Source organism: Crocodylus siamensis, chromosome 13 (assembly GCF_052110815.1).
Source record: "Crocodylus siamensis isolate JL-2025a chromosome 13, ASM5211081v1, whole genome shotgun sequence".
Lineage (NCBI taxonomy): Eukaryota > Metazoa > Chordata > Crocodylia > Crocodylidae > Crocodylus > Crocodylus siamensis.
In genome coordinates this window covers 38,133,127-38,143,192 of record NC_143407.1, presented here as the reverse complement: position 1 = coordinate 38,143,192, position 10,066 = coordinate 38,133,127, and the positions used below count along the sequence as shown (strand labels likewise).

Here is a 10,066-nt window from a genome sequence, read left to right as displayed (position 1 = left end):
AGACAGCCTATCAGAGCACTCGCGCGGGGAGGAGGCGGGCACCCTGGGCGGAAGAGGAGGGCGGGGGGGGTCACACATTAGGATATACTTCCGGGATAGCCCTAAGCACCGTTGGGCTCTTCCTGATCGGTGGGTGTGGGCGGATGTCGCCTGCCACGTGCGGCCGGGGTGCGAGGGGCCGGGGGTACTCGGACTCGTGCCCTGCACGGCTGCACGCGGGCGGGGAAGAGACAGGGCTGCCGCTGATATTCCGGGCCCCCGCTCCGCCTGCAGCCACCAGGCTCAGCCCCGTTGCCGCTCTCCGCCGTGCGCAGCAGGCCTCGCTCGGCATCGACCGGGGCCACGAGCCGGCACCGTCCCCGAAACGCAGGCAGAGGGGCAGCCCCGCAGGCAGGGCCCCGGCCCCGCGCGCAGCCGTCCGGTCGCACGCCCCGCTCACATCTGCACGGGTGAAGCCCAGCGAGCGGCTCGCCTGCCGGGCATCTCACACCCGCCTTCACCCGCGTTTCAGAAGTCAGCTCCAGCCAGTTTATTTCCACACGCCCGTGAGTCACCGCCCCGCTCCCCTGGCCCTCTCTGCAGGCAAGCAGGAGCCGGCTGAATCAGGCAAAGGCCCAGGTTTTTTATCCCGGCTCTGCTCAAAACAAGCTCTCGGCTTTAGAGCCCGTGAACTGGCGTCGGGAGCCTGCGGGCAGCGCAGGGCGTCTCAGCTTGGCACACGGAGCAGCGGAGGTCGTCGGCTCCCCTTGGGCCCACTGCGGCGGATGTGCACCCGCTGCGGAGCAAAGCCGCGGTGCGACCCCGCGTGCTCCTCAGAGACCAGCTCGCTCCTGGCGACCGCGTTTCTGCAGCTTCTCCAGGATTGGGAATGCAAAACTAGAGCTCTTGGTTCAGAGACCATACCTTTTATTAGCCCAGCTCACAGGCACGGGGAAGCATTTGAGAGCCCGCGACCCTGGAGGAAGAGGGGACTCAAACACCTTGGCCAAGGCTGGAGGAGGGCCCGCGCACCAGGCAGCAGGAGCAGGAGCGGGAGGAGGCTGCCACACTTGCCTCTGCCTGCTGCTCCTTCTGGAGCTCCGGCCGTCAGCTCGTCCCATGTCCCGCGTCCGGCCTTGCCTCACACCGTCCCCGACGAGGTGCAGCCCTCCTTCCCCTGCCATGCTGAAGGACACTCAAGAGACCTGGAGTTTTGCTGGGGGTCTCTCTCGCTGGATCTTTTATCCAGTAAGAGATCACCCTAAAGTATCTTTGCTGCTCTCATGTGCTCTGGACCATCCTGGCTACCACATCCCTCCAGTAGTGCCCAAAGCGTGTGCTGTCCCCAGCCAGTAGCTGGACAGACGCTCAGCCAGGGTGGCTGGACAGACAATGCCTTTGTCTTAGTTGGGGTCCTGATCCCCACAGCTCCTATGTCTCTGATTTACGCCTCCGGTTTGCACCTTGTTGCGTGTCTCGGCCTCTGGAAGGCTCAGGACAAGCATGGTGATGCTTAACCGGGCAGGGGAAATACCATGTAGCGGTGTCCAAGAAGGCAGTTTGCCTGAACCGCACCACGGGAGAACTGCTCTTCTGGGGTGGTTCAACGCCCACTGAGGAGCGGCAGCTTTAAGCCCAGTTCATGAGAATGGGGGTCTCCTCCCTTGCTTGCTCCTGGGGTCTTATGGCCGAGGGAAGGAAAACTTGGGGGCATGCAAGCCCCAAATCCCTGGGCTCGGACCTGCAAGTAGGATGGCCGCCAAAGGTTTTGGAAACATCTGAAGCCCCAGGTGTGGAAGGAGGATGCCTGTGGGTAGCAGGGCCACTCGCAGGTTTGGACTCCGGGATTTAGAATGAGTTTCGGCAGATTTGGCTGGGATACAAATTAAATAAGTAAACAACAGCGCCTGTTGGAGAACCAGTCGTGCTGCTGCTTTCTCTGCAGCTAAGCAACTTCTCTGGCAGAGTCAGCAAGCTCCTGCCCTCGGGGACCCGCAGGAGGGTGGCAACAAGCCCCGCGCGGCGCCAGCGTCCCTGGCCCGGGGCAGGAGCCGCCCGAGCCCCGTGCGGGAGCGGAGGTGCGCCGGGCGGCGGGGTGCGGGGCGCCTGCGTGCGCAGCCGGTCCTGCCGGGAGCTCCGCACGTGATGGCCAGGGGGGCGGGCGCGCCGGCCCGCCCCGCACCTTGTGCAACGCGACGCGCCGTGGGCGGCGGCGGCGGCTACAAGTAGCGCCGGCCCGGCCGCCCCCGGCAGGCGCGGCGATGGAGACAGCGGCGCAGCGCGGGAGCAGGTGAGTAGCCCCGGCCGCGCGGATGCGGGCGCCGGCGGGGCGGGTCTGGCCGCGCGCGCCCCGCGCTCACCGCGCCCTGCCCCACGCTCAGCCCGCAGGCAGCCGCCGGCGCCGGCGACACGGTCACGCAGGAGGTGTGCCACGAGGGCGACGTGCGCGACGGCGAGTGAGTGCCCGCCGGGACGGGGACGGGGACGGGGCCCAGGCGGGGGCTCCCCGCCGCGCCCAGGCCCTGCTCAGCGCCCCCGCCGTGCCGCAGGCTGCGGGAGGTGGAGGTGGCGGGCTTCCCGGCGCTGCTGGTGCGGAGCGGGACGCGGCTCTGGGCCCTGGGCAGCCGCTGCCCGCACGCCGGAGCGCCCCTGTGCCAAGGTGAGGAGCGGTGGCCGGCGCCTGCAGCAGAGCGCAGCTCCTGCCCTCGTGGCAGGGACGCGGGGCCAGCCGGCTCCCACAGCTCACGCCCGCCTGGCGGCCGCCTTGCAGGAGTCCTGAAGGGCGACAGGCTGCGCTGCCCCTGGCACGGGGCCTGCTTTGACATCAAGACCGGGGACATCGAGGAGTACCCGACTCTGGACTGCCTGCCCTCCTTCCAGGTGACTGCGGGCGCTGCCCCGGCCTCCACCTTGTCCCAGCCCCAGCTGTCCGGACGCCTGGCCCGGCTCTGTGTTAGATCCTGTAGCTGTGGGGCTGCTCTGCTCCCCGGGGGGCGCCTGGCCTGGCCCCAGGTGTCCATGCCAAAGCCCACGCAGGGGGACAATGCACAAAGCTACCTTTCCCACACAAAACAAGCCCATGGCCCCAGGGGAAGCGCCGGCCGTCAGGGTACCACTGCAGAGCCTGCCCTGGCCAGCCCCTGCCCAGCGCCTTGGCCCACCGGACACCAGCGCAGCTCTGACCTCCGGCTCTCCTCCCGTCCTGCAGGTGAAAGTGGAAGATGGGAAGGTGTTTATTACAGCCAGGAAAAAGGTACCCGCCTCACTGCCCCCCACCTCCTGCAGCCGCAGCCCTGCGTGGGGCAAGGGCCACTGCTCGCCTTCCCTGACCCCCTTTCTTCCAGGACCTGGAGAGCAGCCGGTGGCTGAAGGACATGAGCAAGCGCTGCAGGCTCAACCAGACCACGGCACTGCTGCTGGGCGGAGGTGCGCAGGGCAGGGCCACTGCACCCCACTGGGACCCCGGCCTCGGCGCTCCCCAGCCACGCTGGACCCTTCTCCTGCCTGCCCGGGCAGCAGGGCAGGCCTCAGACCCTTCCTCCCTCAGGCCCAGCCTCGCTGGTCTGTGCGGAAACGCTGCGGCAGGAGGGGTTCACAGGCAGGATCATCCTGGTGACCAAGGAAAGGCACGTGCCTTACGACAGGACCCGGCTGAGCAAGGTGCATGCATGGAGGGGCCATGAGGACAGGGCAGAGCCCCAAGGGCCTGGCTCTGCGCCCTCCAGGCACGCAGGCCTGTGCTGCAGCCTCAGCCAAGCCCTGCAGGCTGGGCCCGGCGCTTTCTGCAGATGGGGGGAACTGCCACCCTGAGAGGCAGATGCAAGAAATGCCCCAGGGTGGTGACCCCATCTAGCCCTTGCTATCAGGATGGCGGGAGCGTGGGGACGACCCCTCGCTCCTGCCTGTGCCTCTGCTCTGTCTGCTCCCAGGATATGGGGGTCAGGGCTGAGAGAATCTACCTGCGGGCGCCGGAGTTCTTCACGGCGCATGACATCGAAGTCTGGACGGAGAAGGAGGTGACGGAGTGAGACGGGTGCTCAGCAGCAGCTGGCTTGAAGCCAGCATCCCCCCCGGGGCAGGGGCGGTGGGGCCATGTGCAACTCTGCCTGGGCATGCACACGAACAGCACGAGCAGCTGTGCGCGTGGGGGTGCCCGGGTGCAGGCTGGTCCCAGCTCTGGGGTTGCTGCCTGGACAGCACCTGGCCCCTGCGTGGGGGGCATGGAGGGAGGGGGGACTGGGGCACTTTGGAGGGAGGCCTGTACAGCCCGTGCCCCAGTGGTAGACCCTAAGGGAGCAGGGCCCATGCCTGCAGGCAGTGTCCATTGACACAAAGGGGCAGAAGGCCCAGTTCAAGGATGGGTCCTCCCAGCGGTACGACCAGCTCCTGATTGCCACGGGCAGCCGGTGAGTAGGCAGACACCGTGTGGGGGGGGCACGGCCTCCTTACCTGGGAGCGCAGGACCGGGGGTCACCCAGCGCCCACGGCCCTGCCCTTCGGTGCACGTGGCAGAGTGCGAACAGGCCGCCCTGTCCCCCCCTTCCAGCCCCAAGCCGCTCAAGTGCCCAGGCGCAGACCTGCACAACGTGCGCTTCCTCCAGACCATAGAAGATGCCAACCAGATTTTGGAGCTGGCTACTGGCAAGAGGCTGGTGATCGTGGGCGCGTCGTTCATTGGTGGGCACGGGCCCTGGGGGAGGGTGTGTTGGTGGAGCCCTGCCCTGGCTGTGGCATGGCTGGGCCAGGGCCCTGGCAAGTGCTGCCAGCAGCTGTGGGGTGACTTTGCCCGCGAGCGGGCCTGATGGCAGCTGCAGCCAGGGAACACGAGCAGCTCCTTCCCTCCCGCCACTCCCGCACAGGGCTGGTGGGGGCAGGGAGGGGGGCCCAAAGCAGCTGGAGGAGCCCGGAGGTAGAGGGTTCCCCGGGGCCAGGGGTGGGCGTCACCCCAGGGCATCCCCGCTCACAGGGATGGAGGTGGCTTCCTTCCTCTCGGACAAGGCCAGCACCATCTCTGTGGTGGAGAGGGAGGCGGTCCCGTTCCAGGAGGCACTGGGACCCCAGGTCGGGCAAGTTGCCATGAAGGTGAGAGTCTCCTCGCTCCGTTGCGGCACCCACCCCTCACAAGCACACGGCTGCTCTGTGCCAGCCTGCCCACGCGAGGGACACCCTGGCCCACCCACTCCCCGGGGCCGTGTCCCAAGCCATGGGCGGGCAGCCCTCGGGCCAGCGCTCCCCGGTGTGTGGCGCCTGGAGGAGGGGCACGGCCTGGTCACTGCTCTCCCTGCAGATGCTGCAGGGCCGCGGGGTGAAGTTCTACATGAAGAGCCAAGTCTGGGAGCTGCGCGGAGAGGATGGGAAGGTCAGTCCCGGCCGCCCATGCCCAGCATCTCCAAGGGCACCACGGCTCTCGTGACACTGGGGTGGGGATTGCTGGGGGCTGGGCAGGGCCTCAGCTGGCTGCGGCCTCTTCCCAGGTCACAGAGGCCATCCTGGACAGCGGGAAGAAGCTGCCGGCTGACGTGGTGGTGGTAGGAATAGGTAAGCGATGCCCCCCATTCCCCTTGTCCCAGGGCTGCAGCCTGGCCCCTAGGCAGCGCTGGCTGGACACCAGCCCACAGGCTGCCCCAGGCATGCTCGGCCGTCACTGTCCTGCCCCAGGCCCCTCCCCAGGGGCCACGGGGGACCTGCTGCTCCAAGCGAGGCACGGGCTCCGCACTCAGCTCTGGGCACCGGGACCAGCTCCCTCCACTCACCCTCTTCTATCTGCCCCAGGCGTCTCCCCGGCCTCCGAGTTCCTGAAGGGCAGCCCAGTTGCCCTGGACGCCCGCGGTGCCGTCCTGGTGGACCTGGTGCGTGTGCCGAGGTTGCAGCTGTGCCACGCTTGTTCCTGCCTGCACCCCCTGACTGCTCCTGTCCCCTCACAGCTCATGAAGACCAACATCCTGAACGTCTTCGCAGCAGGGGACGTGGTCGCCTTCCCGGTCGCACTGCTGGGTGGAGAGAGAACCAGCATCTACCACTGGCAGGTGGCTCAAGCGCACGGTGAGGGGTCAGAGCACGGGACAGGGCAGTGGGGCAAACTCCAATGCCCAGGCTCAAGCCGCAGCCCGCACCGGGCCAGGAGCCTGGAGGCCAAGGCCTCCTGCCCAGCATGGGCAAGAGTGAACGGCTGCCCGGCTGGGGCATGTTGCAGGTCACGTGGCTGCACTGAACATGCTGAAGAAGCAGTCGCCCCTGCACACCGTGCCCTTCTTCTGGACCGTGCTGCTTGGGACGAGCATCCGCTATGCAGGTGGGGAGGCCACGTGGGCACAGCCCCACACCCTCGTTCCACCTGTTTGCAGGTTCTGGGGGCATGGTGCAGACCCCCTGCCCTGGCCCTGCTCTGGGCTGGGCTGGAGGACCTGCCCCCTGCCCCTCGGCAGCGGGGGAACCAGCGTCAGGACTCTGGCTGCTTGGCAGGGCCCCAGCTCCGGGCTTGGGGGCACCCGGCAGCCTGCCCTGCCTTCCCTGCCCATCCTCAGTGGCTGACCCTGGGTGGCAGCCGCCCACAGGCAGGCCAGGCCCTGCCCTCACCCTTCTCCTTGTCCTCAGGCTCTGGGAAAGGCTTCACGGAGACAGTGGTGAAGGGAAGCCTGGAGAAGCAGAAGTTTGTGATCTTCTACATCAAGTAAGCGCTGGGCAGCTGCACGGGCTGGCTCCGGGGGGGGCCCCAGCTGGGAGCAGCCAGGAGCTTGTGCCCTCACTGCCCCCGAGGCCCTGGGCACTCTGGCTCTCTGCCACCGTCACCCCGGGCAGGGCAGACCCAGGCCCTGGGGCCAGCGGCACGTGGGCACGCACCCCTGGGGGAAAGGGGGTGGTACAGGGCCTCCTCCTTGACACCTCCCTCCTTCAGGGATGGTTACGTGACTGCAGCTGCCAGCCTGAAGTGCGACCCCATGGTGGCCATGGTGGCAGAGGCCCTCTATGCCGGGAAAATCATTTCTAAGGAGGAGGCCGAGTAAGTAGCCAACTCGTGTCAGCCCCTGCCCGCGGTGCGAGGGCTGGTCCTGCAGCCTCTGGCCAAGCCCAGGCCCCGCACTTCCTCGTGTCTTTCTTGCAGGTGCTCCTGGGCCGCCTGGCTGGAGAGGTCCCAGCCCGAGAGCGCCACGGCCGAGAGAGGCTCCTAGTCCTGTACTGCAGCCCTCCCACCCCCATTGCCGCAGGGTCTGGGACAAATAAAGACCAAAAACCAACTGAGCAACCGGTGCCGCCTCCATCTCTGCGTGCGGGGGCAAGAGCCAGCGCCCAGCCCAGGCCCAGGAGGGGCCCTGCGCTTGCCCCCACAGCCCACCCGCAGGACAGGGCTGCTACAGCTCACAGCACCGGCTGGGCCAGGGTGAGGGGTGCAACACGGGCTCTCCCTCCTCAGGGCCAGGCAGGCCCTTCCCAAGGTGGCAGCAGCTCCTACACCGAGGAAGCAGAAACACAGACAGGCAGGGGCCGAACGCCACAGATACCCCGTGCCCTAGCCCCCCACACTGGGTCAGGGCCTTCCTCCCCTCCACTCCAGCACAGACCCAGCCTTGGGAGTAGGGGGTGCTGCGGCTGAGCTCTCCCCCTGCGTCCAGCCAGGAACCTGGCCCAGCACTGAGGGAGCCTGGCCGGCAGCAGGTGGCACAAGCAGCCAGGGAGCTCCCCGACAGCCCTGGCATGGAGCCCAGCTTCCCCCGTGCCTGGCCTGAACAGGGGCAGGAGTGCAGCCCTGCCCCTCGGGCTCATCCTGCCTGGCACCCAGCCCCAGGCATGGCCGCTGGGCCTGACCGAGCAGGAGGCAGCACCAGAGCCCGGGGCTGCGCCACTTGCTTCCAGCTGCGCCAAGGGGACTCGTGGCCCACGGACGCCCGCGCCTGCCAAGCCTTGACCGGGGCAGGGGCCAGGCCGGGCTGGCACTGCTCGCTGCCTCCAGCGCAGCCGGCCCCAGGCAGCTGCGGCAGAGGGAGCTGCTGAGTCACCCTGCGCCAGAGCAGGGCTGGGCCCACACGGAGCCCACGCCCCTCCCGCCGCTCCAGACCCAGCTCGGGGGCTGGCAGCTCGCCCTGCCCCGCGGCCAGTCTGGCCTCCGTCTCTTCTTCCCTGCAAGCCGCCCCAGCATCACCTGGCCACAGCACAGCGGGGAGCCAGAGCAGCACCAGCTCCCTGGGGCCAGTGTGGCCCCACGGGGGTCCATGCGCCCACGGGCACAGAGTCCCAGAACCATAGAAGTTGGGTCAAAGGGACCTTGTAGATCTTCAAGTCCGGCCCCCCGCCTGGGCGGGAGAAAATACTAGACTCAAATGAGTCCAGCCAGGTAGGCATCCAGCCTCTTCTCAAAGCCCCCCAGGGTAGGAGCCAGCACCACTTCCCTCGGAAGTTGGGCAGAGCCGCCCCAGGGCCCACAAGAGAACGCGGGGAAGAGCAGACTCACCCGTCTGGCGCTCCCAGCGCTGGGTCTGGCTGCCTCCCACAGCCCGGGGCCGAGCAGAGAGTGGCCACGGTCAACAGTTCTTCAACTGGCAGCTTTAGCTGGCACAGGACGTAAAGCATGCCACTGAAGAACTGCTGCGGGGCGGCCAGGGCACGGGCGGGCGGGCGGGCGCTGCAGAGGAAGCAGAGTCAGAGCGGGCACGGGGCTGGGGGCACCGACTCGCACGCCCGGCCCGGCGGCGCCTCGCCCCGGGCACGTGGCAGCGCGGCGGAGCCGGGGGCCTTGGCGTCGGGCAGATTCGCCGACTCATTCCCGCCGCCGCACCAAGGCCGCGCGCGGCTGCCCCCCGGCCCGCACTTACCGGCGGAGGAGCGCGGGCGCGGGTCCAGGCGGGCGGATGCCGAGCATTCCCCGCGTGCCGGGCCCAGCTGCTCCGCATTCCGGCGTCTGCGGCCCCGGCCCCGGCCCCGGGCCCCGCCGCAACTTTGTTCCAGCGCCGGAGCCGAGCCGAGCCGAGCCCCACCCCCGCCCGCCCCGCGCGGCTCCAGCGTGAGTCAGCAGGAACTTCGGCCCGGCCCCGTGTGCCCCGGCGCGGCGCGGCGCGGCCCTCGGGGTGCTGCCGGGGCACACGGGCCAGGGCCCGCCCGCGCAAGGCTCGGGGAGCTCCGCGCCGCGCCCTGCGGCGGACCCGCGTCAGACGGGCCGGGGCACGGGCCGGGCCGGGCCGGGCCGGGCAGAAAAGGTCACCTTCCCCCGCCGCCCCAGGGCCGCCCGCAGGATGCGGGCGCGCTGGAAGTTCTTGACCCGCCCGGCCGCGGCCCCGCCACCTTCGGACGGCCCGGCCCGCCCCAGCCCCAGCCCCAGCCCCGGCCCCGGCCCCGGCCCCAGCCCCAGCCCCGCCACCGCCACCCTCGGACGGCCCCAGTCCCGACACCGCCGGAGCCCAGCCGCCCCCGTGTCGCTGCAAGTCCTGCGCCCCGCCCGGCCCCGCGCCCGCACTCGCCGGCTCCGGGTGTGATCAGCTGGCGGAGCCGTGACGCAGCCACCCACCGGCTGCGGCCGCGGCCAATCAGCGCCCAACGCCCTCCGGCAGGGCCTCGCCCCGCGGTCGCCGCGCCCGCCTCGCCCCTTGACGGACACTGCTAACAGCCAGCCAGAAGGCCGAGGAGCGGGGGGACCCCGCCCAGCAGCCGGTGCCCTCACCAATAGCGAAGCACACCCCGAGCCCTGGCCCGCCCTCTCCCTGGCGCTGGCCTCACCCAATCAGGAGCGCCGGCGGCCCAGAACCATTTGGCGTCACCCCGCCGCGGAGCATTGTGGGGGGCGTAGTTCGGGGGCCGCGCTCCCGACCTGCCCCGCGCGCTGTGAGTTGGCATTTTCCAGAGTGACGCGGCAGGGGGGGTGTTAAAGGGCAAGAGCCTCCCCCCCTTCCTGCGGCCTCGGCCCCGGCCCCAGCGACCCCCGGGCAAGAAGGAGCCTCCTCTAGCCGGTGCCTCAGCCGTGCCGCGTAGCGGATCGCCGCCGCAGCTGAGCCCCGGGCCGCCTTGACGTCACAGTGACGTCAGCGCGCCACCAGCTGATCGCGGCAACGTCATCCCCCCCGCTTGTTTAGGGGGCAGCGCCCGAGCCGGGGTCCCGACC

The 10,066-nt window shown here is 69.4% G+C and overlaps 1 protein-coding gene across 2 annotated transcripts; it reads left to right on the top strand.

Moving 5' to 3' along the window:
• Positions 1 to 81: 81 nt before the first annotated feature.
• On the top strand, positions 82 to 7,302 carry LOC149854382 (apoptosis-inducing factor 3-like). 2 transcript variants are annotated; one of them, XM_090026623.1, is made up of 21 exons: positions 412 to 545; positions 662 to 1,227; positions 1,945 to 2,269; positions 2,361 to 2,435; positions 2,529 to 2,638; positions 2,750 to 2,859; positions 3,188 to 3,232; positions 3,324 to 3,405; positions 3,527 to 3,639; positions 3,909 to 3,995; positions 4,294 to 4,385; positions 4,526 to 4,656; positions 4,946 to 5,061; positions 5,267 to 5,338; positions 5,454 to 5,517; positions 5,752 to 5,828; positions 5,904 to 6,021; positions 6,173 to 6,271; positions 6,574 to 6,649; positions 6,875 to 6,979; positions 7,082 to 7,302. In XM_090026623.1, the coding sequence occupies exons 2-21, from the start codon at positions 765 to 767 to the stop codon at positions 7,146 to 7,148; spliced, it is 2,427 nt and encodes an 808-aa protein (XP_089882749.1). In that variant the 5' UTR covers positions 412 to 545; positions 662 to 764; the 3' UTR covers positions 7,149 to 7,302. The 2 variants fall into 2 exon arrangements, with proteins under 2 accessions (XP_089882748.1, XP_089882749.1); XM_090026622.1 differs by having other exon boundaries at positions 82 to 1,227.
• Positions 7,303 to 10,066: the final 2,764 nt, after the last annotated feature.